This window comes from Penicillium lagena (assembly GCF_028827675.1).
Source record: "Penicillium lagena strain IBT 129212 chromosome Unknown utg000002l_segment0_segment0, whole genome shotgun sequence".
In the NCBI taxonomy this organism is placed as follows: domain Eukaryota; kingdom Fungi; phylum Ascomycota; class Eurotiomycetes; order Eurotiales; family Aspergillaceae; genus Penicillium; species Penicillium lagena.
The window spans coordinates 1,509,262-1,535,142 of NW_026623223.1; the positions used below are offsets into that span (position 1 = coordinate 1,509,262).

Below are 25,881 nucleotides of genomic sequence, written 5' to 3' on the forward strand. Positions count from 1 at the left end.
CCAATGGATAAGACTCGGTCATTAGAAGGAGAACACGACAATCCCCGGCTTGTCTCTGGAGGATCCAGGGAATACCTGGAAGGATACAACAACGCGTTGTTCATGTGGTTCATGCAAAATGCTGTAGTGAGACCCAGACGAGAGTCAGACAGCCCGAGAGCTGCTGCTCATGGACCCTTGGCTAAACAATCCATGAGCAGCGGACCATCCCATAGATAGTAGGGCGGCATTTCCTCTGCTGCAATATGTATTAACATGAAAGTCTGATATAAATTAAGCATGAACTATTATTGGGTCATAGTGATCTATGGAAGCCCTATACGTCATGCGGAGGCTGCCAGGCAGGATACCCGTTCGGAAAGAACGGTTTGTGTGACGGATCTTGTCAGGAGTATAGATGGGATGAAAGAACGGCTAGTCTTGTCGGCTGAGCACCCAGTGAATCTGTTGACTAGTCCTGCTGCTTCTTTCCACTCCATAAGAGCATGGGAACAATAGTTCCCGTACAGAGTAAATCCTCACATGCCCAATGCATCTGATCACAGCCGAAAAGAGTACGTCATTGACGACCACGTGACCCGCACGGGCGCAGAGATACGGCCAGCTCGACCGCTTGCATTTTCTCATCCCTCGCTCTCACTCCCTAATACTTCATTACTGCAACCCCCAAACCCTTCCGTACATACAACCCGCAACACCTGCACCATGTCCTCTTTCCAAGACCGTGCCCAGCATTCCATCGCCCAGCTCGATAAGGAGGTATGTGCCCTTTTGTGCGCTGTTTCGCTGGTGCCTCACCAGCTCGAGCCGTGCCCGATTCGACATTTTCCGGGGGACCGGACCTCGATCTCATTTTTGGAACTGTGTTGGACTGACATTATACGTTGTGGTAGCTCTCCAAGTACCCTGTCCTCAACAACCTGGAGAGACAGACCTCCGTCCCCAAGGTGTATGCCATCCTGGGTCTGGTTGGAGTCTACTTCTTCCTGGTCTTCTTCAACATCGCTGGCGAATTCCTCGTCAACTTTGCCGGTTTCTTGATCCCCGGCTACTACTCGCTTCAGGCCCTGTTCACCTCGGGCACGGCGGATGACACTCAGGTAAGATTCAGACCTGATGGCTTGTGTTTATGACTTGGATGCTGACTGACGACTCTTGTAGTGGCTGACGGTATGTTTCGGATGATCTAGGGCACCGCATGGCTTTATACTGATCTGGTTCAATAGTACTGGGTTGTCTACGCCTCCCTGACCGTAGTTGAGAGTGCCATCAACGCTGCCTACTGGTTCCGTACGTTGCCGATAATATCCCTCAAAAACAATTGCTAACATGAGACATATAGCCTTCTACTACATCTTCAAGTTCGTCCTGATCCTCTGGATGGCCCTCCCCCAGACCAAGTAAGCCTATTCCCGACGAAACCCCCAGAAAGCCGCAATTTACTAACCATCTCACAATCCAGCGGCGCCCAAGTTATCTTCCACTCCTTCCTCCAGCCCGTGCTTGGCCGCTTCTTCTCCAGCACCGGCACCTCCGCGAACCTCCGCGCTGCGGCTGACGCTGCGAGCAAGCCGCACTCCACCTGAACGGAATATGAGTTTTCCACCCGAGAATCGCAATAGACAATACTCGTACATCTGCGCACCTAGCGTGACAGTGGATTGCGGGTCCCATCGATTCTCCGTGAACCGTGTGAGAAGGGGATCATGTTTGTGGGATGTGCAGCAGGCGCAGAGACGGGGTTGACCGTGTTATAGAGTGGACCTGAGGGAGTAGAGAGATCGAGGTGGATAGCTGCTTGCTTGATATGATGTAATCTTTTATTTTCATGTTTACTTCAATGATAGTGGAAGAGTTAAGCTGTCTGTATTGGGATTCATTTCGTATAGGCTGATAACAAGAGGACAGTGTTCCTCCGACCGGAGCTCCTCTGCGGGATTTTCTCGAGGGAATAAAATACAAACGAATAGACGCCTCCGGATAAATAAGCACAAAACGCCGGAATGGTAACTAACATCAAACTCCATAACCATCATCAATTGCTCCCCGGAATGGCCTGCAGATACCGGGAGCAGTCATCAACTGTGGCATCGCGAATGTTGCCATCTATACTGAACCAGGATGGCCAGTCTCAACGCCGCCCACCAGTCGCGGCGACGAATAATGTGAATGCCCAAACACACTCATGACTGGGTAGACTCAATAAAGCCCCATCCGATTGCCCCAGCCATCCGTCCTCGGATTGACCACGATCCGGTACGGGAAGGGGTTCGAATCGCTGGTGGTAATTGGTGGAATATGGTCTTTATCCTTGTTAACAACGGCCAATATCTTCAGCGCCGCTTTCTGCAGCATATTCCCCATAGCCTTGCGGACTTTCGCTCGTTCTGTCCGACAGAAATAAATTAGCATGAGTGAGCTCAGGGGGCGCGCCACCTGTTCGTTCAGGAAAACATACCAGATTCAGTCCGCGGCGTCGCAATGGTCACATCCAGCGTCCAAATCTCCCAACACACCTCCTCCTGCCCCTTCCCAGACAGTCCACCAAACCAAAGACCCGAACGACGCCGCTTCTTCTCGTAGAATTCCACTGCGATCCGACCCCGGACTCCCCCTCCCCCGCCAGCACCACCCGCAGGGCTCCCATCCGCAGCGCCAGCAGCGGAGGATAGGTGCTGACGGACTAGTGCGGCGACTCGCGAATCGATCAAGGTCTCGAGGTCGGCGTCGTTGATGGCGGGGAGGGTGAAGTCGAGGACATCGAAGGTGATGGGACGAATGGAGGGAAAGTAGCGGTGGAAGAAGATGAGGTTGAGGACGCCTGGTTTGGATCGCTCCGGTGGTTAGTGAGTGTCAATCAGGGATGTGTTTGCGTGTGTTACAAACTCACCCTTTAATACATCGCGCACCGTGGTGGTGTCAGCGAAGATCTCCAGGAAGTACTCCGGAGGGGTTCGGCGGGGCTCCATCCCCGGTCGTCAACGGGCGTGTGGCACCGAACTGCGCGGGTATTTGAGTCCAGAAGACAAGGAGGAGCTACTAGAGTGCAGCGGAGGGCTGGCAGACTGCTCTGAACGGGGTCATGGGAGAGAATAATCTTCGGTGGCCAAGGAGGGAGTCGAGGGGAGGTGATGACGATGTGGGATGAATGAGAGCGGCCAGTATCGGCCATCCATCGGGCTGGGCCGGTGGTTATCGCTTATCTGGGGCGAGGTCGGAGAGCGTTCAGCACAGAGAGAGAGGGATGGAATAACTAAACTCTCTCAAGTGTCTCTTGGATGATTTTCATACTAAGAACGAAGACAGCTTTCAGTCCGTCGCGACAGAGATTGACTCGTGGTTGTAGCAGCACCAATAGTACCCTAATCCGGACGTTCACGCCGGAATGGGATCAAATCACAGGTACTTCGTAGAACTGTTCCTGAATAAATACTTGGTTACCGAATTGAAGTATTTAGTTATGATGATAATAAAGAATACAAAACCTGTGTTCCTAGTTTATGCTTAACCGCTGTGGCAGCTCACGTTGGCCTAGTTAACTAACCGAGGCCGATGATCGTCCCAGGCCAATAGGTCCGCGACCGAGGTCTTGTTCTCCCTTCTCCAGCCACTTCAACTTCGCCATTTCACCACCACCATCCACCACAACCAACCCACCATGATAGGCGCCACCAGGCGCTGGTTCCAGCGCAATCGCAGAGGCCTTGCGATCGGGGCTGGAGTCCTGGGAGCTGGCTACTTAGCTGGCCAGTATGTGCTGTCCAAGATCTCCGAGGCGCGTGAGCGCATGAGCAGCGACCGCATCGCCCGCGAAAAGTGAGTCCCATCATGCCTGATCCTGTGCAACTTCAAGCGGGATGGGATGCTGACCGGCCACGCGGCCGCAATAGCCTGCGTCGCCGATTCGAACAGAATCAGACCGATTGCACCTACACCGTTCTGGCACTGCTGCCCACCGCCACGGAAAACATCGTCGAGGCTCTTCCCGTCGAGGAGCTTACGAAGGAGCTGCAGAAGAAGCGCGCTGAGAGGCTGGCTCGCCTCAGCGCCGGGGAGCCTCCTGGCTCGGATATGAGCTCGGTGTCACCCAGCTTGCCGGAGGATGATCGCTCGAGCTTCCAGAGTGAGGGATATGTTCACACAAGTCAGATGGCCGAGTCTGTGGATGATGGACAACCCAAGGTCAAACGGAACAAAACCCAGCTTTGGAATGAGGTGAAAATCACCTGTATGTTTTCTTTGCAGAGTGCATGGGACGATGATACTGACTCTCGCAGCTATCACGCGATCCTTCACTTTGATCTACACGCTCTCCCTGCTCACCATCTTCACTCGCATCCAACTCAACCTCCTCGGCCGTCGAAACTACCTTTCCAGCGTCATCTCCATGGCTACGCCCCAGACCGACTCGACCATTAGCTTGGAAGATCATGATGAATTGACCCAGACTCTCGGTGACGACTTCGAGACCAATCGGCGATACCTTGCGTTCAGCTGGTGGCTGCTTCACCGGGGATGGAAGGAACTGATGGAGCGTGTCCAAATGGCCGTGACAGAGGCCTTTGGTCCTTTGAATCCACGGGAGGATATAACCTTGGCCAAGCTGTCGGAGTTGACATTACAGATTCGGAAGAAGGTGGAGGGTAGCACGGAAGAGGAGCGCCGGTATGTGCTTTTCTTATCGTGCCATTCTCGCTAACTGACACTATTTGTAGGTCCCAGAACTGGCTATCTTGCCTGCTACCCCCGAGGGAAGAAGAGGAGTTCGTTTTGCGGGAGTCCGGGGTGGAGGGAGTGACGGACCCATCTTCGTTGCATACAACCTCGACCCTGCGTCATCTCTTGGATGAAACCGCCGACCTCATCGAGTCCCCAACCTTCTCGTACGTGTTGACTCTTCTCAACAACGAAGGGTTCTCACTGTTAGTCGACCAAAAATGCGCCACTGATGCCTTCAGGCCGTCAACCTCTGCTCCAGAGACTGCACCGCAATCGTTCGAGTCGGTCGCTACTGTTGTCCCCCTGGCCACAGGAGAGCGCAAGACGAAGCTCGCCAACCTCCTCGCCGTGCTAGCGCGCCAGGCCCATGTGATTGGTAATGGCACCCACCCGCCAAACGAGTATCTGAATGCGCTGGACCAGAACGTGCGCGAGCTCGAGGCATTCTCGGCTGTGGTGTACAGCTCGAATTTCGACCTGGAGTCGCTGGGTGCCAAGGAGACGACTACATCCAGTATCTTGAATGATCATGATTCCTCTTCCTCATCATATGCCCCTGTGATGGTCGAGACCGCGGAGACCGCTAGCAGCAGCGTTCCGGTCCTGGTTGATAATGACCAGAAGGATGAGGTTGGGTCTCAGGCACAACAAGAAGAAGTTGACTCTTCTTTCGAGCAGGCCTGGGGTAAGGCTACCTCGACGGAGTAATAGACTGGCTTCTTTGGAAGTTGTTACTGCTCCTCTACGCATTCTTGTGCTCTGTCATCCTCCTATTTCGATTATATACTAGACTTGATGATATGATTGATACCTTTTCTTCTCCTTTTGGGTCTTCGCGACTTGATACTCTGCTTGGAACGTTCTAACAGTACATAATTTAGATTATGATTAAGTGTTTGTCTTACCTGAATGAGTAGTGTTCCTATATCCTCGGGTGATACGACATTGATTCCAACGTGTACTGCTCAGAGCCAGTAGCGATTAGTAGTACATTTTCAGAGTTTTTTGCGTATTATCTCGGGCATGCTTCTACCTTTAAAACTCTCATTTTCGTTTAACTGATAAGGATGCATTCCGGGGTTGGGGAATAATTAAGATAGCGATCCACTCCGGCGAGTTCCGCGGTTTTACATCTCCGACGGCACAGAGTAAAAGCTACACACATCATCGCGATGCCACCCAATCTTACAGACCGCATCAAGTCTATCCAGAACGTCCGACTAGCCCGAAGCTCTTCCGCATGGGACATCCAGATCGGATACCCTGACTCGTCCAAAAATGGCTGCATCACATCCATCACCCCGCCCTCGTCCGAGGACATCTCAAATCCTCCTCTGGCCCTTCCCAGCTTAACACACCCACACATTCATCTCGACAAAGCATTTGTCCATAGTGCAGCCGAGTATGCGCATCTGCTGCCCTCAACTGGCTCTTTCCAGGAGGCGTTGTCCTTTACCACGAAAGCTAAACAGCTATTCACACGTGAAGATCTTCTTCGTAGAGGGGAATGGCTACTGGCTGAGTCCGTTTCCGCCGGCGTTACTGCGATGCGGGCCTTTGTTGAGGTAGATTCTGCGGTGAAGTTTACTTGTCTGGAAGCAGGCCTTGCTCTCAAGGAGCGGTGGAAGGATTCGTGTGAGATCCAGATTGCTTGTTTTGCACAAGACCCGATTTTCTCTGGAGAAGTTGGAGAGCAGAATAGGAGTCTCGTAGAGGAAGCACTCTGCAAGTACCCCGGTATCGATGTGATCGGAACGACGCCTTATGTTGAGTCGAGCGTCGGGGCTGCGAAGAGAAATATCGAATGGGCGATTGGGCGCGCTCTCCAACTCGGGAAACATGTTGATTTCCATCTGGATTATAACCTTGATCCCGAGAGGGAAGCCTTGGCTTGGCATGTCGTGAAGGTCCTCCGTGAAACTGGCTGGACGACAAACTCCACACAGAAGCGTGTCATGCTGGGACATTGTACGCGCCTGACGCTGTTCAAGGATGAAGAATGGGATAAACTTGCACGCGAGATTCGTGACTATGAACTACCCGTGAGCTTCGTGGGCTTGCCAACCAGTGACCTCTACATGGCATCCTCTCCTAGCGCATTCAGTGATCAATGCTCCCACCACAGGCCTAGAGGTACTCTACAAGTTCCAGAAATGATCCGGAGATATGGTCTCGACGCAGTGCTCGGGGTGAACAATGTTGGCAACGCATTCACGCCCTGGGCATCACCCGACCCGCTCTTCTTAGCCTGCTTGGGTGTTGGAATTTATCAATCTGGTACACAAGCTGACGCGGAGCTTTTATACGAATGTGTCTCAACTCGTGCTCGAAAGGCAATTGGCTTGCCGTCTGCTTTAGGCTTGACCGTGAGACCAGGCGACGTACCTGACCTGATATTGTTTTACGATCGAGACGAGACTGGATGTGAGGTGTCACGTCCACGCTATAGCGTGGCGGATGTTATCTGTGATCCACCTGGGAGATTGAATAGAGACGTTGTGACAGGTGGACGACTGAAGCCCGCTGCTTTGGCTGGCTCGAGGCTAGATGTTCGTTATCAAGTTGCGTAGTCATCCTCTGGGTTGTTGATATGTAACCTAATAGTATCACTGATAGAATGTCACATCAAGTCTGATTGATATGCCCTATCCTGATTTCTATCAGAATAAATAGCAAGATCAAAGAAATGAGTATCGATATTTGCCAGCCAGTTCGTTAAATGTTCGCACGATATAATGACTCCCATTGGGAAGGAAAATGAATATTCATCGGCTTCCGCCATTGAACTTGTGATGGAAGTCTATTTCATCGATGAGACCATTCGGCCTGACTTTCTGTGAGATTTGAAAAATAAGATTCAATATGTTCAATGGCTTCACTTCCGCGGAGTGTCGCTTCTGAGAAGACACCGTCCCGCAATTACCCAATCCGGATTTCTTGTTATTTTGCCCACGCGTAAGTCAATGTACCATTATCCTAAAAACATGACAAGGGTGTCTGCAATTTTGATTGATCAGTCTTCGGTAACATTTCCACAGTTGTCATTTAAGTTAATATAAAGTATGAAGTCTTTAAAAAGATCGCCATATGCCTACGAGAGTTATTGAAATACGTCTTTTACGGTACATCTGCCCCTCTGTTCAGAGTCGGGTTACCATGTTCAAATGTCTACGGTCAGGCGTGGTTGAGTTTCTAATGTTCCACCACATGTGCTCATCCAGAAAGGCGGATATGGGGAAATCCAACTTAGCCGCTTAGCTATTACTGGCTAGACTGTACTTTTAACTATCCCAGCCAAGTTGGTATGCCCCGGCCATAACAGGCCACGGGGTAAATACTACGGTAGCAAGAGCGTCTAACCCCCCGGAAAATGGAGGATACAGTATGCCGGAGAATTGACCACATTTAACGTTTCAGATGATCTCCATAATGGCCCGGAAATCTTCCGTGATTTGCACCCAGCATTGATCCTTAATTTTCATATCGCGACCGGCGATCTAGCAATATACTTCCGACAGGAACCAATAAAGTCTCCACTAGACGAACCAAACATGTTCGCATGACGTTTTATATAGATTAGTTAATAATTATGGTAATATCTGAAGCCACATTTCCTAGTCAGGATTGTGGTACCGCCGGAGCCGAAGCCACGCGGAGGGCTGCACACCGCCGGAGTCGAAGCCACGCGGTGGGCTGCACACCGCCGGCTATGTGAAGAAACTAGTTGATTGGAGTCGGTGTATATAACAGCCCAATTATTATTATTACTGTCAGTGTTGCATCCATCTTCGTACTGACCGGGTTGATTAGGCTAAGGGTGATGGTGAAACGAAACCAAATGGGAATATGGCCCGAGGGGGTGGTACGCCTCTATAAGCCAAATGCTGAAGCACGGACATCCACTAAGCCCCTCTGGTACCTGCAGGATCAACTAGCCCCGCAGTTTTGGAGTAAATGCAACACCAGGAACCGCAACATTTGTGATAGGCTTGCTTCTGCCTCCGCATGTGGTTCGGCTTTGAAGATTTAGCTTCAGCCTTTATGTTGTACTGTCGATCTTTTGAAATTCTGGGAATTTGTCCAGCGGAAGTGCTGCCTCATACTACCACTGCATTGTGACTTCTGGCCCCACGAAAAAAAAGGTCAGTTCTAGAACGATAGAGTGTTTCCTTGGATTGCTGTTGCATTCACGTCAGGATAGAGATATGATCCCAAGTGACTTTTGACGTTGCACAAATATTAGCATCATGCGTTCTGACGAAGATGTGTGTTACCGTATCTCCCACGTGCTGTCTGCAAGATGGCTACTTACTATCATTTACAGGTAATAGCTAATGGGTGTTGGAAGCTTTACTCAGAAAGAACATTCAAATGCAAGTTGTCAACTTTAAATGGAAATATGCAAGAAAATGTTTCACGAAAGAAGTATGGAGATCGTAAATATATACACGAATGAGTTGAGTAGCCCTTTAATGCAAAGGGCAGACTCAGGCTTCCTCCATTGGGAAGCCGCGGATTTAGGTCGAAAAGATTTATCACAAGATTCAGCGAGGGAACTGGCTGGGAGACAGCCCGAAATCACTAGAATAAGCCAAGACCCAAATCCAGGGGTCGGCAGAAACGAATGTGGCGTCAACTTGACTGTGGAAGGGCTAGGAGCTAGCCTAGCAGGGAGAACCAGTGGTGAGGATGCTGTGCGCCTCCTGGGCGTAGGTGCAACCATTGTTGATATTAGAGTCGGAGAAGGCGGCGGCCCACATCATAATTCCGCCGAAGGCAGGGTTGCTGCTGTAGTTGCCGACCAAAGTTGCCAGGGCGCTTGGCTCGAGGTAGTATTGAGCACCGCTGGACGAGCCGGTGGCGCCATCTGGAGCAGCAGGCACACCGATAAAGATTTTGGCATTGGCGGAGGGGGTGTTGGCAACATTAGCGACCCAGTCGTCGTAGTTGATGGCACCATTCACAGAGCAGCCGGGGTTGTTGTAGAACTGGACCCAGAGGTAGTCGAACTGGGAGTTGGTGATAATAACCTGCATGTTGGGCTCGGGAATCGGGCACTGCGGCGCGCCAGTGATGTAGTAGGTATTGGCGGGGTCGGAAGCAAAGTTGGAGCGCAGCGTACTGATCATATACTGATAGTACTGGTTGCCGCTTGAGGCCTCAATATCGAAATCCCAACCGTTCACGAAGACATCACCGAAGGGACGGGGCACAGAGCCATTGCCCGAGTTGCCGTATGCATCCCAAAGGTTCTGGCCAATAGTTTCGGCCTCTTCCTGGGACTCCAGCGAGTACGCGCCAACAGCTCCACCGAGGGAGAGAATAATCTTGATGCCGGCCGACTGGCATGTCTGGATAGCTGAGGCCAACTCATCGCATTGCGAGGGCTCGCCAGTGCCTCCGGAAATGGAGCACGACTGTCCAATGATACCGGACGCGATGTCGTTGCCATTGCCGTATTGATACAGGAAGGCCAGGACAAGGATGTCGATGCCCGAAGTCCCGTTGCAGTACGAGGCCAGGTCGTTGTTTTCCTCAACGCCGCCACCATTCTGTCCCCAGTAGACAACATTCTGGGCGCCAGAATCAGCACGGGGATAGTGCCTGATCCTATGGGGCACAGCCGACGCACAGGTGGCCAGAAGACCCAGACCAGCGAGGATAGCGGAATACTTCATTTTGGTTGAAGATTGAGTGGGTTTGAAAAAGGAGTGAGAAGTAGGCAGAGATCAACTCTGTATTCAAAGGAATGAAAAATTGATAGGTTCGTCAAGAACCTAGTGAAGATAGTCGAGTAGCCGGTGTTGGAGGAAGTCCGCTGATGAAAAGAAAGGATGGAACCGCGAGAAATCGAGCTGTATTTATGTTCTCTTGAGTGCAGAGGACCCGTGAATGGAGTCCAGGGATTTAGCCAGTACATTCCGAAGTATCCACTAGAGGTAGGATGTGCTAAAGACGCACGGTCACATTCAAAGGGTCGAGATCTATCACAGGAGGGTTGCAGTTCGCCGCGTGAGGCACGACGGCCCTCGATAGATTCCCTGGCAGACGTGACATTTCGATGACTAGCGCTAAGGGCACGCGGCACAGTATAGCGCAGCTACGGAGATGACTGTACTTGCCTGACTCGGTCACCGCCACCGTCACATCTCTATAGATGTCTAAAAGCTTTCGAAAGAGGGAAATGTAACACGAAAACCTCACGAAAGGATCAAAGTCTTACCACGGCAAAGAACTGATCTACCCGGTGCACCCATTTGGAAAGTGCACCCATTTTTAGACAGGTTACAGTGTAAATTCAACCAACAGTTTCGAGATCCCTGGACGGCCCTTCCCGGCCCCCCTTCAATAGATTCCAGGTCACACTGTTCAAACATTTGGGTACTTGATGGTTTCAAGCCAGCTGACGAGATTGGACATGCCAGAAATACTTTCTATTCGAGATAGCATTCTTGGGCATGGGGATGTCACGAGGAACAATGAACATCTCTTCCCCAGTTTTAACCTAAGAAAGAAGACGGTGAAGACCACAGTGGTAACCGGTCAAATTGGTACTAACCACTAATTTCCTCGAAGATTCTAGCACAGGGGTTTGACGTCCATCTGCATTATCGGCACTGGTGGGCCCCATGGGTGGAGCCCCGCACGAGCGATTCTACTTTGGGTCAGATGCTACATGGCTGATTCACGCGGCGTTTGAGATACAGCCGATCCTTAATTTCCACGTTTCTGACTGGTCACCGGGGGACAGCCAGTCCACGGGGCCGGAACAGTATACCAAGCTCAATGGTTTGTCCCTGGACCAGCCATATGCTAAGCCACTCCGTCATCTCTCCGATGTAGTATATACTCCGCGGAATCTGCAAGTCATTCACCATTTATCAGCTGGCAATGCACTTCAGGTGCAACGGCGGGCGACGTATTCTGGAGGATGGACCGGAGCATGAGATTCCTTCGTATGTACTCGGCACGGCGATCATACAACTCTAGAATCATTATCACCCTGCATCTCACCCTTCAAGGTCGCGCGACCGAAAGGCGACATCGTATTCATCAGCCCTCAGGCTGGCTACCACGGTGATACCAACATTTGAAGTCGGTATGCATCCGAGAGGAAACAGTAGGACTCCCGGAAATATATCCATCGAGCACGGCCGTGACTCTTGATGGTTATATTGTGACGTAGAATATTGGAAGTGGTGTAGGGAACTTTGGCATACAAAAAAGTGCCTGGAATGTGTATATTCTGCAGGCCCCAGTATATACGACGGCCAGAGCGTGGAGAAGAAGACTCCCTTTTGCTCAACCGCACTTAAGCCACATGCTTTACGCGTCCCTTCTCTATGTGCGCTTGGTACGATTCACAATAACTTGATATCGGTCCAGCTGTGTGGAGGCGGGCGGTTTCATTTCGTCATTGCAAAATATATATACATCGTGTTCTTGCACTCACTTAAAGGGCTCAAGTCACAGCGTGATTCGAATCAGCCCTATAGACGATACTGCACATGTATTTCTACTAGATTATGTATTCTGAGCTATATTATTTTAGGAATGAAAATCGTGGTCACTTCGTCACGTTTGAAGAAAGTGGAAAAGATTTTGAACGTTATAAATTGAAAATTAGAATCTGATCTTCCAACAACGCAGACCTCTCACAAAGAGTGCCACCCTTCACTAGCTCTTGAGCTTCCCCAGTCAATGTGGTCACAGGATAAGTTAGATAAAAGATTATCTCTATCTCAGCCTAGGAAGTCCGAGCTAGCTTCATCAAAGAATCTTCAAGGCCAGTTTCCGCTGATCTTGTGTGGGCACATTGAAACAGTCTTTATACTCGACGGCATTTCAGCGAACGCTTTATGGTAATATTTCAAACTTATACGTGTTTTGTACGTGCAAGCTCGCAGTTTCCTTTTCAATACAGAACGAAGTTTCGACTTGAACCTTTGTGAAGGATGATCGGCGAATGTGCATTCGTGCCAGAGATAACCCCGTGATTTATGAAATGTCTGATGATATAGAATATTATTTTGGCATTCCCTCGGTCATTATACGCATATTGTGTTCATCTTTCATGTTCCCATTAAGTGGAGCTTATCCGGGAAAGTTATAGTAAGGCAGAGACATATATCAAACTCACCCACTTCGCCGAGGATAACCAGGATGCTGCTGATACGGTGTGATAGTGAGGAACTGATGGAAATTTTGCATGATGTTAGGGATTTACTCATTTTTGTTAGTGTGCTGTGGTTTTGATGCCCACTCTAGCGCGGAGAAGTTGGGGGAGGAGGGGAGGAGGGCCGGCGGAAACATTGGCGATGAGCTCACCCTTACGTAGGGCCGGTGATTATCTTCGGGCGAAATTTAGAACGAATCGTTTGTGTTTAAATAGAATTCAATTACATTTCACTTTTTCCAAGCTATTCCAAATGTATTGTTCGCGTAGCTGGAGGGCAGTGAACGATCTGTCCTTACTTCTCAACATGGATTGTATGTTTTCCACCCTCCACATTAGTCTCGAACAAGGTCCGGCTATGATCGGATAGTTTCATCACACACTCATGCCCGTCCACAAAGACCCTTTCTTTTGATGTCGTCAACTGCACTTGCAGCTTCCCAGCAGTCCCCTTGGGAACCTCGTATTGTATACTAAGCCCGGCAGGTCCAGTTTGCCAGCTGGCAGAAAACTTGCCTAGCGGTGTTGTGAATCCACCTTCGGCAAAAGCCAGGTCTCCAGTCTGTGGGGATAGGGTCCAATCTGCTCCCCCCGGAGCAGTTGGTTGAAGGCCGACAACATATGAAACCAGGGCATCAACTGGGCCAGTACTCCACCCGTGCGCATGAGATGGATAAGAGCCGACTTGGTCATAACCTTCATTCGCAGTATAGAGAAATGATCCATCTTCGTTATAACCCTCGATAATGGAACTCCCAGTGCCCATTGGGTTATTGAGATACCATCCCCAGCTGAGACGCATTAGATCCAGAGCACGTTGTGCCTTGCCGGCTTTTAGGTGACCCTTGATTTCGTAGCTTTCAACATATGGAGATATACTCCCAGGACACTCAGGGACCTTTGCGCCAATGGGTCCCCAGTTCGTGGTGAGATAGTCGCTGATTTTGGTGAAGTGGGATGAATTGGCACCGTCGAAAAACAGAGCCATACTATTTCCATCCTCGGGAAAAATACTGCTATCCATCGGATTGTTTTTGAATGCCCTTTTAGCATGCTGGCATTAGCATCCGAGGCAAAAGATCAAAACACAAAAGCAAAGTGAAAGTTATGCTTACCCAACTGCAGGGTCCCAATTGTAGTCTGCAGAATTAACGGCGGCCTTTAGCTTCAAAGCTATCTGCTCCCATTTGGCTGACAATTGTGGCTGTTTGAGCCAGATTGCAAGGCGGGAGCCAGACTTGAGCGTTCCATACAAAAGCATGTTCCCAATAGTGCTATACCCTGCTGCAGTGGCGGATCGCCCCCAGCCGGATGCTCCGGTAACATTGAGTAGTCCAGTATCATCAATTTTGGCAGTTATGAAAGCCATTGCCTGCGTATAGTTCGACCAAATGGATTCAAGATAAGCAAGGTCGTTGCTGTACAAAACATAATCGTGCGTTGCTATCATTGCTGCCATGTGGTAGGTATCAGACCCAAAGAAATTAATTGGGGGACCGACTTCTGGCAACTCTCCTGTATCTGACGCCTGTCAGGATTGGTGACTTAGCCTTGTATTTCAACTTGAAGCAAATTTCGAGACTAGAAACAGGACTTACCTGATTGAGGTAAAGTATATTGAGAGCATTTTTGCTGGCTTGGAGGTCGCCAAGCCCAACAAGAGCACTGGGGATAGAGATCCCTAAATCCCCGGCCCAAACAGCTCGGTCTCGTTTTGCTCCGTCCACTAGGACGCTATCTCCAGGACCCAGATTGGCGTCATTGAGCCACCCTTCAGATGGCGCGGGCCAAACTCGACCAGTAACGGGTGGAATGCTGTTTGCCTGCACTGTATACGCACACGCGTACCAGATCCGGTTGAGCAAGGTGTCACTGGAATGAAAGTAACCCCCATAGGCTCTCAAGTTCGGCCAAGATGGCTGAAAGTCAAGCTCAACCTTGATAGTGTCCAGGGTAACTTTGAAAGCGGTGTTATTTGTGAGTGTAAACACGCTGAGATATCGAAAGCCTCCACGAAGCTTACTCAGGGGTGTAGTATAACTTCCTTCTTTCGATTCGTCGGACGAAACATCGATAAGAAGCGCGCCATCAGGGCCGGAGCCACCGTTACTTTCATCCGAGATGAACCCAGTGAAGTTCTTAGCTTCCGTGAAAGCAAGCCCAATGGCACCTTGTCCCACTGTCTTGAAGTTGATGGTCACTAAACCCCCAACTTCTTGATCGAAGTCAAAGATAAGCAGAGAACCATTGCCCACAAGATGACTAGCACCAGAGTACTCTCTCAAGAAATCGTTATTTGCACTGAGAATCCTTTTGGGGGAAACCATGCGAGTCGCGGGAGAGTACATATTCTTCTCCCAGGGACCAGGAAAAGACGCCTCGAGTGGCCCATTGCAAGTGGTATTGCCCCAACATGCTTCACTCAAATTAGAGAACAACAGAAATGCAGGTATTAGAAGGTCTTTGAACGAATTTTTGATATGCATGGCTGCTTCTCACAGAATTGGAGTCGCGTTATGGTTTACCAGACTCTCACGGATATTGGAATGTATTTATACTTGTTTTCAAACTTTAAGAAACATATTAACAGCTTGATTTTTTCCCCATGCGCTCGGTGATCAACAACCCGAGGTGCAGGCTTTCCCCGCAAAAAGGTGATCCATGCGCGGGAAAAAGGGGACTCGGAGACCTTAGTGGTAGTTAAGCGGGGGATGTTTCGGAACTTCCCGACAATAGATGGGACAAATGCAACAAGTGCGAAAATGCAAAAGGAAAAACGCTACTAAACGTCTTTCGACATTTGTTGAGGATACGGTAGCCTAAGCGACAATTCACTATGAGAGACTCGATATCCAATTCCTTCACTCAAGATCTTTTCTTAATGTTGACCTTCACGTTCTTGTTTCCAACAACTGTGGCGGCCATTGATGGCTTCATGGTCTTTTCTCCCTCCCCTGATATCTTCCACTCGGCCTCGATATACCCTCCCGAGGATAGTGGCATCTTACCCTTTGCCCACTCAAGACCAAGCCCCTCGGCAATGTCCCATGCAGGATCAAAAACCCACTCGTATTCTCCCATGGCATTGTTCCATTCTGGTCGAATGCCCAAAATGTAATTACTGAATATATATGTCGGCGCTCCTCCCCAAGGGTGACCTAGACTTGTGAAAATACCAATCCCTGGACTACCATCCTGATATAGGTACTCCCAACTCGCGCCAGTAAAGTACTCATTTTGAGTAACCATCTTGGGCCAAAAGACTTCAGACAAGTTTCGAATCGCTGGTAGAACTGCCTCCGCGGACACATTGTATTGTAGATGAGCGATGAAAAGTGACTCGAATAAAAAGCCTTGGGTGTTTGGCGATAATTGCGTACTGGAAGCATCGCTCGCTGCCGAGTTGTCCTTGTAACCGATTTTCAGAAAGACGTCAGAGAGGCGAGCGATACTGCTAGCAACGCGTGCAGGAGATGCGATACCAGCCCGAATCGTGAACGCGGTTGCGAGTATAGCACTATCATTGGGCTGAGTGAGTGACAAGCTGTAGGCGCCTAGGTTGTCATTCCACAGGAGATTATTGATGGCATTGCCTAGTCGGGTCGCCATCTTGGTCCAGGACATTGCAGTTTGTGACTCGCTCAAAGCAGTGGCAACATGAACCAATTGGTTGAGGGTAACGAGAAATAGGGCGGTTGGTGCTGTCGCATTTTGGGTGCCCTGTGCCGTAAACCAGGAGGCATCAGGGCTGGCCATAAGCCCAGAGGCTGGGTCGAAGTAGCGATCGACCAGAGTCTGAACTAACAATTTTATTCCATCCCAATTTTTGCTCAGGAGTGCCTTGTCGCCAGACAATGCAAAGTAGTCCGTGAGTACCAGGAGAAAAAAGAATTGGTAATCTGTTTCTCCGAACTCTGATGGATAATAAACCTCACGATACTGTTTTCCAGCTCCCATGTAAGCCTGGATGGGTACAAGACCATGTGCAGGCCCTGGTGGATATTGCCAGTCGAATTCAAAGTCGATCATGCTCTGAATGTAGTCAAAGCGGCCGCTACTGCTTGCAATTATACGCGAAGTATGAGCGAAGTCGCCGATCCAAATTTCTCGATCTCGCTTGGCACCATCAAGGCAGACAGAATATTTGTTGCTTGCGATTGCGAACTCCTCCAGTGTGTCGTTTGACGTCAAAGAGTTTGTGTAGATCACGCTTCCATTTTGTGCAGTCACCTTGACATCCTTGAAAAGTGCCTCTTGGTTCAGGTAAGGCCCAAAGCCAAATGTACCATCAGTCAGGCTTCCTGACCCCCAGGCTCCGCTGACATAACTGATAAAAGGTCCATTTTCAATAAAGGCGATCTGTTGGCCGTCCACAGAGATCGTGTATCCCGTGGAATTGATGACAGTACTAATGGAGTACCAGGTGCCCTCCTCAATCGTCATGTTCGAGATTGAATAGGTCTGTGGGGGCGCTGAAGGCAAAATGGCTTGGTTTATGAGACTGAACCCATATCCTGCAATTAAGCTGTTTTGTGGGATCGAAGTAACGTTGGAACTGATCAATCCCGGCCGATTGGAGGTTAACACAAAGTAAGGACCGTAGCCACCGTTTGCGCCGCCAGCGACTCGCCACCCTGTACCTCCAGTAGATATCTTGGTGGAGAAATCCAGTGTGTAGTTCCCAAAACCATCACCCAGTGCGGAAACAGCCGGATACTGTCCTCTGATGAGGGTGCCTTGGTCAAACACTTCCCAGGTGGAGGGCTGTGAACCAGCATCCACGCATGCTGCCTGTACAGCACGTGCGCCCAAGTTCCATACATCTTGGTACATATCCTCAGAAGTGGAGAAGCTTCCCGGCAGAGATTCGGGATCTTTGATGTCTACTGAAGGTTGAACTCCAATTTTGCTGATTGTGAGAGACGCGTTCCCTAGAAGCATGATAGATTGCCATCGAAAGCCACCTTGGATAAAGAATGACTGGACTTTTCCGGACTCGGTGATATTGAAAGTTTCGATGCGAAAAGAATTCATCAGTCCATTGACATACAGCCTGTAACAATAATCAGTCTCCATCGGAAATTATTGACGAATAGGGGGATGTAATACCAAGGACCGTCACCTTGGGGCAATTCAAGACCATCGTACGGTTCACTATATTTTAACTGAACTTGGACGGCTGAGCTAGGGGTTTGAACTTCCACAAAAGGGAAGCCACCAACTTCGGAGCCGTAGTCGAGGGTAAGCACAGGATTGCTTTCATCCAATGTGATAAGGCTTTCAGTGTAAGCTTCAAACCCATCAATTGCGGTTGTAGAGCCAAGATGGAAAGATTTTGGCGAAAAGGATTGGACGGTCCTCGCCGTCGACAACAATGACAAGACAAATGTCGTTAGCAACAACATGGCGCTTATTCAGATTTTGGCATCCAATGCATCCAAATGTGTATCTCTTTGGTGATGAAAGGAGAAAAATGGATTGCTATCGGTCGCGCTTCCAGCTACCATTATATGTCACGAACAAGGTTTATTGACACGCGCGACGCCGGACTCTATTAACCCGAGCGATCACAACGTTGCATCCACGACGATTTATTCTTCGAAAAAGAAGTTCTACTAGGTCATTCTGAGAAAAATCTTAACGAAGACAACCTATTAATTTGGAATAGAGAAGAACCTGAGCACAAAAGGCTCGTCGATTTCGCTTGGCTTACTGAAGAGAACCCAAGAGCTCGAGGAAGAGAATGAGAAAACAGAACGCTTATTTTGACCGAACTAATAGTACATGTAGACGATAGTGATGTCTTGATCATTTTGTAAAGGCCATATTAAAACAGGGACCGACGCTTTCGCGCCTTGTGACTGCCCTGTCAACCTCAGGGCGGGACATATCGCGTCGGATTCTGCTCGCCAGCTCCTCTTGGTCTTCAAGTGTCGTAACAGTTCCGCGTCGTTGCCTATCAGTCATTTCTTCCTGTTCAGTCTCACTTCCCTGAGTCCCTTGTCTAGTTATCTCTCTCGCCACCCGAAGTTCCTCTTGCTCCGCGATTGCTGCCTCGACCCGCTCTTGAAATTGTTTCTCGTCCGCTTCCTGCTTAACTGAAGCGTAATGGGCACGCCGATACACGCCGATAGAGCTAAGAACAAGTCCGACAACCTCATAGGCAAACATAACGGGGAGTGCGTAGTTGAGCTGCGGGTTGCAGCCCCTGGACCAGATGTCAATTAGAACCTGGAAGACGCTATGCGCAGGTAAGGCATAGCCCCATCTATAAAAGCCAGGTGATAATTCAAATGGAAGAAGAATCGAGGTCACATTGAGTACAACCCAGGTTATCAGTGCCATTGGCACAAACGGAGGGGAGACCCAGATACTGAAAACATCGAGAACCAGAAAGTTCAAATGTGCGAAGAGCCACAATGTTATCCAGTTGAGCACGAACTGGCTGCCGTTTACGTGCCATCCATGTCTGAAAGCCCAGATTGCGCCTGTAGTACACAGGGAACCCAAAAATGTGTAGACACCCGAAAGGATTAGGCGAGCGATCACAATTCGATGAGGTGTCACAACCGTATAGAGTCGAAACTGCTGGTAGAGACCGTTGATGGAACCCAAGAAAAAGAATTCTTGGATGAGTATCAATATGATCACCAATGTGTTGTAGATAAGTCGTGATCCTTGTGTGGTCGGTTGTATATTTATTGAAGACAAGATCCAGGGATTAGAAAAGACATTAATGGCAGCAGGATCGGAACTATTCAGGGCTTGAATGATCCGTTTACCACCGGCCTGAGTGTAAGCAACTCGCGCGGCTTGGGCGAGAGATTCTAGACTCCCGTAAACAGCGGAGTCAGCCACGGTCGGATAACGCGCCTGGTTCCAGACCATGGTGAGAACGTCGCTTTGATTGTACGCAGAAGCAGCTGAGCCACCCCCAAGTGCGGCTGTTAGCCGATCTGAGGCATTGGGCACAACGTATAATGCTGCCCAGTATTTGATATCACAGACTGCGCGATCGATCTTGGTGGTCTGCGGATAATCTTGCGCGGATCGCTCAACCAATGACGGGAAATCCGGGCTTTTGAGCTGCTGGTTCGCAGCTCGAACCGCACTGCCGATCGCGCCGCCATCGTAGTCCACAAAGAGAAAATTGATGTTCGCAACATGTGTAGTCTGCTGAAAGAGAGATCCGAACAGATAGCAAAAAAGCCCAAGGAAAAGAAATTGCAGCAGGAGAAGGTTGAAGGTGGTCGCTTTCAGAACAGACATTCGACGCGGCTGAACCGAGGGATGATGAATGCTGGGCCGGGGCTGGCGCGCCTTGGGATAGAACTGCATGGTGGGCAGAATTGAGTGCGAACGACTTCCTCCAGTGTCATCCGAACGACGCAGTACGTGATAAAAGAAACGTGACGGTCAGTGAGAAAGTTATGGTGGACGAGTCATTGGATCATATGGCCTTGGACAGTAAGCAAATGTTTACGGTAACCAATGCTTGGCCACTATTCGTGGATCCCCCCATGGAATCTGCATTCCCCCTTGGTAAAAACAAAGTGACTCTGGATCAGGCCCGGTTTCACGCGTGGAATCGCCAGTTTAATTTGGGATGCCGTTTCAGTTTTTGTTGCATCGCTAACGTTCATCTTTGCAAGCTGTCTCGTCACACGAAGCAGCCGACACGCCAACCTACGAGGCAATCGTAATATGGCTCGGGTAAGCGGTGCTACGGTCCACAGTTTGGGCCTCGTGGCCCGATCTACATCTTAGCTTCCGACAGCTCCGTATCTAGCTCTGTCGATCGGGATATCTTGGCGTTGATGTACGCTTTCTACTCTTGAATGTTTGATTAACTATGCGCCCACCCAGTTTCTGCTTTGGGGCATTAGATCTCAAGGTGAAAGGAGGGTTTTACAGGGATAAATTATATATTTGAGTGGGTGTCGCACTCGGAGCTGACCAGCGGCTTGATTCTGTATACACTACTCTGAATTATGGAGGCCAAGAACGGTTGTATTGTAACTGAATGAGTGAAAACTGTTCTAAAATGCAATGAGATATCAAGCAAAATAATCGCTGGCGTGCACTCTTTCCATTCACCGAAACAGCAAGCCATACTTCGGAAATGGCGTGAATGGTGAGGATAAGGCTTCATTCACCTTTCTCCAGTGCTTCTCGTCTTCCAGTGCTCTTTGGGTCCAAATATGGCCTTTCTCCAAGACCGACAGCGCGGTGGCCAGTTCGCGGACCAATCTCTTCATAGTCCCAGGTCGCTGCGTGATATACCGACCTATTATCCCAGATCGCTATCAAATATGTCAGATATAAGCAGTCTGCAAACTTAAGTCTAAGATAAACATACCGAGATCATTGGGATTTTGCCAACGATAGCGCACTTGCAGATCATGATTCTCAACGATCAAGTTTACAAACCAATCGAGGAGATGTCTGCTCTCTTCCTCAGTCACTTCATTGACTTTCTCAACATGGCTGCCCACGGCGAAGACACTTTTCCATCCTGTAACAGGGTTGGTGCGGATCACTGGGTGTTCCGCGCGCAGCTCTTCCCCGGCATTCTCCGGGGCACCACGAGGGCCGCTATAAATCTCGAAGCCGCTCTCTTTGGCCACCTGGTTGAAACGAGGCTGCGCATACGTTGCAGTCAACCCTTCTAGAAATTTCTGATACGGCGGCGAGAGGCGGTCATATACCTCGTAGCCAGAAGCCCACAAAGTATCTGGAATAATGCGTGAGTTTTGCAAATCATATGAGAGATGTCTCATGCTTACCACCACCAGTCTTAGGGAGCTCTGTCAAACGCAAGATTGTGTAGTCGCTCGGAATGGGCTCAAAAGTGATATCGCTATGCCACTCCTTTCTAGCAGTCTGTTTGCGAGTATTACGGTATGAGTACAGCTTCTGCCGCAGCTGGGAGCTGATCACGCTGATTTCATCATCCTTGACACTGTGTTCCCGGCCTGAATTTGCAACTGGATGAATATGTAGCCCGGAAGTTCGCGGTTTACCCGACAGCTCTCCAAGTCGCTGAGCCAGTTCTTTCTGCAAATCGTCGTCCAAGCCATCCTGCTTTCGAAAGAAGACCACCCCTCGCTGGGACACTGGAATATTATTAGCCTAGAATCATTATGAGACATTAGCACTGACCAGTAATTGCAAGATCTCGAAGCAGTTCATCGGAGTTCGGAGCACGCAGGAAGTCCTTCAGGCTAGCGTTGGGAAACTCGCGTCCAATAATTGGAGTGACATCGAATGACTCAAAGGCATCCAGAGCACCATTCAGTTTTAAAGGCACTCGCTCAGCGCCTTTCAAAGGGAGCTTGCCTTCTGCAGTATGGACTGCAGGCACCGTGGCCTCAGTGACAGAGGGAGCCATAATTATGAAGAGGTATGTACTAACTATTCAGAGGATATAGATCTTGAAACTAAGGAATGTTTAGGAAAGCTGGAGGAAGGGTGTTCATTTTATACTCTTACTCCGTCAAGACTTACCTGAGATTTGATGCCGATATCCGTCCTCGACCACAGTGTCCTGGCCACATTTGGTCGCAACCCCGCTTTAGATGAATGTATACAGATGTCGCACATTCTTCGTCAAAGCACACCTTCTGATGTCTGTTGCTGTGGTTGGACAACAAAAGTTCTGGGTGCTTTGTGAGAAGTGGCTTTTATTCGCAATCAATCACAAAAAAAAGTGAAATATTCGCTCATGAAAGGCCTGGATGTAATCAACTTACATTCAGTGGAACGGGGATGATGGCACGATACAGACTAGAAGTTGCGCGATGCTGCGCTATTACGAGGCGGGTAACTGTATAAAATGTGACCATTGAAATTATCTGCATTAAACAATTTGACTCCCTTGCTGATGACATCCATAAACGGAAGCGGGGCATATTGCATGTGTACCAACGCTCTAAGCACGACATGCAGAATGCATAGCAAATGGTAGAAGTCTGAAACGGATCACGGCACACGCGGAAACGGGAAGAGTTGATGTCCAGGATTCCTGACCAACTTGGTAATACTCCTCAATTTGCCAACCGAAAGTCTAGCCGTTTGTTTCCCTCATCCTTGGTGGTTTCCACGTAATGCGCCTTCTCTTCCTCAGACATGGAACCCCACTTCTGCTTCCGTTTCGCATTGCGGAAGACATAGTAGATCTTAGTAAAAATGTAAATAAAAATGTTTGTTACCACGAGTGCCACCAAAACCCGGTTGCCTCTTCGATAGCGAGGAGCATCATCTAAGTCGGATTAGGAAAAAACAGAAGGACCTTAGAACGAAGCACTTACCGGCCTGATAGATATTTGCGGCGATAATTGACGAGGCCTGGACGCACATATTATACATTGCAGCCGAGACTGTACGAGACCGAACGGTGTTAGAATTCCGAGAGTTCCATCCGACCTGGATTGCATGTGCTGTATATCTTGTCAGATACTGTTGATTCCAGATCTTTTTATGGACTGGCCTCACAATTTGGGTATCCCAAGAGAAGAGTCATCACCGCCCACGCAGACCATTTGTTCGCAGTGTTAATGTCGACCACATACAAATATACCACAAATGGTAGTGCCCAGATTTGACCCATCACGGACACCAGGGTTAGTTGTCCGGTAACCTCGGATATGTAGGTTATGGTGAGCATCGTTATCATGGAAAGTACTTGACTAGGGATGGTCAAGAGGTTGGTAGCAAAAGTCCCAAATCCTAGGCCCTTCAGTATTAGCGTGAGATACTGCTTCGGAGTTGTCATTGGAGTTTCAAATGTGAGCCCAATGATATACAGCGGCCATAGATCATAGTCAAGCAGGCTCTTCCAAAGCAGCTTCGGGGTGATGGGTTCTCGGTTATGCATGCTGCCTTTGCTGGGATCATCACGGATCACCCGGTTCACGATAATGGTTTCTTCCCTACAGAGAATCAGTCTCCTCAGTATTGGGAAAATAGAAGTAAAAAATGACTCACCGTGGGGTAAACCAGCCCGACTTGCCCCGTGACCAGTTGGCCGTTTGACACGGCCCTGGGGGCATTAGAACATATGCCGACAGTCCGACAAGCAACGTGATAATTCCCTAGCCCTGAAGTGAGATTCATGTTTTGGTCCTAGTGGAAATCTTGCTCGCCTACCTCCAGCAAGAAAAGCCAACGCCATCCAGCTTGGCCTTGGACGCCACGAAGATGCAATATACCAAATGCTAAGAAGCTAGCAAGGATATCCGCAAAATTCATGGCTGTCCAGAAGAACCCAAGTCGCAAAGACAGTTCAAAATGCTTGTAGAAGTACGAAAGGTATAAAATTACCTAAAACCTTTGTGAGCGACAGTTACTCCGTTTCGTCATCGCATTGCTGCAACTTACGTCAGGAATAAACCCTCCTTGTAGGATCCCAAGCAGTGCTCTACACACAAGGAAAGCCGTTCGTCCACTCAGTCCGTACTGCGCCATGGCGACCGCCGACCAGATCACCATTTGCGTAGGGATCCACCTGTCTGGGCCTACCCATTTACTGACAAGTTGAGAGGGCAGTTCGGCACAAAGGAACGAGAGTCGAAACACCGTCATTCCAAGATTGTAATCTGAAAGCGAGATGATTCAGTAATCGTGCTACTTTGGGCAAATGATAAGGTTTTCACAATACCGTCGGTTGTCATGTGCAAATCCTCGAGAAAGTTGTCGGTCAGTGCCTGTTGAAGATTGGACCGATCCAGCTCCAAAGCCATGAACATGATGCATGCAAAGACCATAATCCGAACATCAATCTTTTGAACCAACCGATACTCCTCACTCCATGTCCATCGGGCGGACGGATCGAATCGATGGAGGTTTTCCCAGTCTGCTCTAGGCTGATATGCCTTTGCCACGTTTGGATCATCGTAGACCGAGGGCTGGGTTGCTATTGCGTCGGGGTTAAAGTGTTTTCTCCGCTGGAACCAAAACCGGCGTTCTTGTTCAACTTCTCCCAGAGGTGCGATCTCTCCCTCAGAGGAGAATGATGACTTTGTGACATCTCGGACGGTGGATACCGATTCGTGAATGCCACCCTTATGGTCTGAATCGGAAAATAAGGTGACTGTCATGATAAAATGTCGTTAGAGCTAACTTATTCAAATATATACAAGATTATGGGGCGTATGCCAAAGGTGGCGACTTTGGCGTGCCTTTATATATCCATTAAGTGCTACCACTCCTGCTATGTACATGTTGCCATAGATGGAACTTTAAAAGAATATGCAAGGTGGCAGCTTTCACCATATGGCCAAGTATGGGACAATTTTCTTTCATTTTGGTAGTACATGTAGCGCCATGAGGGGTCATGCAGCAATTAGGTTAGCTGAAAAGCCCCGAAAATGGCATCTTGACCATCTGGTATTACATCATGCCCTGGGAGTATTGGGAATGCTGATGGTCAGCTCTGACTGTGACAAATATAGGCCAGTATTATACAACAACTCGGTATTTTATGTGATACTATTGGATTATTACCAAAATAGTCGTGTTTCTTGGCTCTGGGAATAGGGAGGACACCGATTTCCGGAAGTACTGTAGCCTGACTCACTACTGGCTTTCGTCAAGCCCATCGCCCACGCTAAGCAAGGGCGGAGAGAGCCAGTACAGAGTCAATCTTGGCAGCGAAACCGACAAAACCGATCTCAGTGCATGGGCAACGATCAGCATGCCGCCACCCAAAGTGCGGAACTTCGTCGCTCTGGACCTTTGGTATGCGGCTTTCATGGGGTCTATAGCCCGGGTAGAATCACTTCTGGCCGCCGGAGTCGACTATCATCCATTTTCTCCGGCATAGCAGAGGACTGGTGCAGTCCGGAAAAGAACGCAAGTCCCTCAATATTTCACTTGGATCTCAACCAAGCACCTCCACTTCTCTGTATCGCTGCGGATGTCTATACTTGTGGTGCTGGAGTTAAGTAAAGGCAAACGCTAAAACGTATGGAGACTGCTTTGTTTCA

The 25,881-nt window shown here is 49.3% G+C and overlaps 10 protein-coding genes across 10 annotated transcripts; 4 read left to right on the forward strand and 6 right to left on the reverse strand.

The window, feature by feature from the left end:
- Positions 1–705: 705 nt before the first annotated feature.
- Positions 706–1,586, forward strand: yop1 (putative membrane biogenesis protein (Yop1); the record flags this gene model as incomplete). The annotated part of the gene is made up of 6 exons (XM_056975290.1): positions 706–759; positions 894–1,100; positions 1,162–1,170; positions 1,227–1,290; positions 1,343–1,400; positions 1,463–1,586. 6 exons carry the CDS (start codon positions 706–708, stop codon positions 1,584–1,586), a joined length of 516 nt encoding a protein of 171 aa, XP_056835246.1.
- Positions 1,587–2,199: 613 nt separating this feature from the next.
- Positions 2,200–2,969, reverse strand: N7510_003364 (autophagy-related protein 101; the record flags this gene model as incomplete). The annotated part of the gene is made up of 3 exons (XM_056975291.1): positions 2,200–2,387; positions 2,459–2,821; positions 2,891–2,969. The coding sequence occupies 3 exons, from the start codon at positions 2,967–2,969 to the stop codon at positions 2,200–2,202; spliced, it is 630 nt and encodes a 209-aa protein (XP_056835247.1).
- A 689-nt stretch (positions 2,970–3,658) lies between these two features.
- On the forward strand, positions 3,659–5,427 carry N7510_003365 (peroxisomal biogenesis factor 3; the record flags this gene model as incomplete). The annotated part of the gene is made up of 4 exons (XM_056975292.1): positions 3,659–3,816; positions 3,891–4,228; positions 4,278–4,665; positions 4,716–5,427. 4 exons carry the CDS (start codon positions 3,659–3,661, stop codon positions 5,425–5,427), a joined length of 1,596 nt encoding a protein of 531 aa, XP_056835248.1.
- A 464-nt stretch (positions 5,428–5,891) lies between these two features.
- N7510_003366 (putative zinc metallopeptidase) lies at positions 5,892–7,289 on the forward strand (the record flags this gene model as incomplete). The annotated part of the gene is made up of 1 exon (XM_056975293.1): positions 5,892–7,289. One exon carries the CDS (start codon positions 5,892–5,894, stop codon positions 7,287–7,289), a length of 1,398 nt encoding a protein of 465 aa, XP_056835249.1.
- Positions 7,290–9,383: 2,094 nt separating this feature from the next.
- Positions 9,384–10,397, reverse strand: N7510_003367 (chitinase; the record flags this gene model as incomplete). The annotated part of the gene is made up of 1 exon (XM_056975294.1): positions 9,384–10,397. One exon carries the CDS (start codon positions 10,395–10,397, stop codon positions 9,384–9,386), a length of 1,014 nt encoding a protein of 337 aa, XP_056835250.1.
- Positions 10,398–11,348: 951 nt separating this feature from the next.
- Positions 11,349–11,666, forward strand: N7510_003368 (uncharacterized protein; the record flags this gene model as incomplete). Its single annotated transcript, XM_056975295.1, has 1 exon — positions 11,349–11,666. The coding sequence occupies one exon, from the start codon at positions 11,349–11,351 to the stop codon at positions 11,664–11,666; it is 318 nt and encodes a 105-aa protein (XP_056835251.1).
- Positions 11,667–13,190: 1,524 nt separating this feature from the next.
- On the reverse strand, positions 13,191–15,381 carry N7510_003369 (uncharacterized protein; the record flags this gene model as incomplete). Its single annotated transcript, XM_056975296.1, has 3 exons — positions 13,191–13,938; positions 14,011–14,423; positions 14,494–15,381. The coding sequence occupies 3 exons, from the start codon at positions 15,379–15,381 to the stop codon at positions 13,191–13,193; spliced, it is 2,049 nt and encodes a 682-aa protein (XP_056835252.1).
- Positions 15,382–15,760: 379 nt separating this feature from the next.
- N7510_003370 (uncharacterized protein) lies at positions 15,761–18,300 on the reverse strand (the record flags this gene model as incomplete). The annotated part of the gene is made up of 2 exons (XM_056975297.1): positions 15,761–17,948; positions 18,005–18,300. The coding sequence occupies 2 exons, from the start codon at positions 18,298–18,300 to the stop codon at positions 15,761–15,763; spliced, it is 2,484 nt and encodes an 827-aa protein (XP_056835253.1).
- A 403-nt stretch (positions 18,301–18,703) lies between these two features.
- On the reverse strand, positions 18,704–20,233 carry N7510_003371 (SNG1 family protein; the record flags this gene model as incomplete). Its single annotated transcript, XM_056975298.1, has 1 exon — positions 18,704–20,233. One exon carries the CDS (start codon positions 20,231–20,233, stop codon positions 18,704–18,706), a length of 1,530 nt encoding a protein of 509 aa, XP_056835254.1.
- Positions 20,234–21,043: 810 nt separating this feature from the next.
- Positions 21,044–24,993, reverse strand: N7510_003372 (uncharacterized protein; the record flags this gene model as incomplete). Its single annotated transcript, XM_056975299.1, has 12 exons — positions 21,044–21,198; positions 21,255–21,629; positions 21,682–22,011; positions 22,058–22,309; positions 22,403–22,467; positions 22,955–23,156; positions 23,206–23,334; positions 23,390–23,826; positions 23,882–23,988; positions 24,044–24,217; positions 24,275–24,492; positions 24,555–24,993. 12 exons carry the CDS (start codon positions 24,991–24,993, stop codon positions 21,044–21,046), a joined length of 2,883 nt encoding a protein of 960 aa, XP_056835255.1.
- Positions 24,994–25,881: the final 888 nt, after the last annotated feature.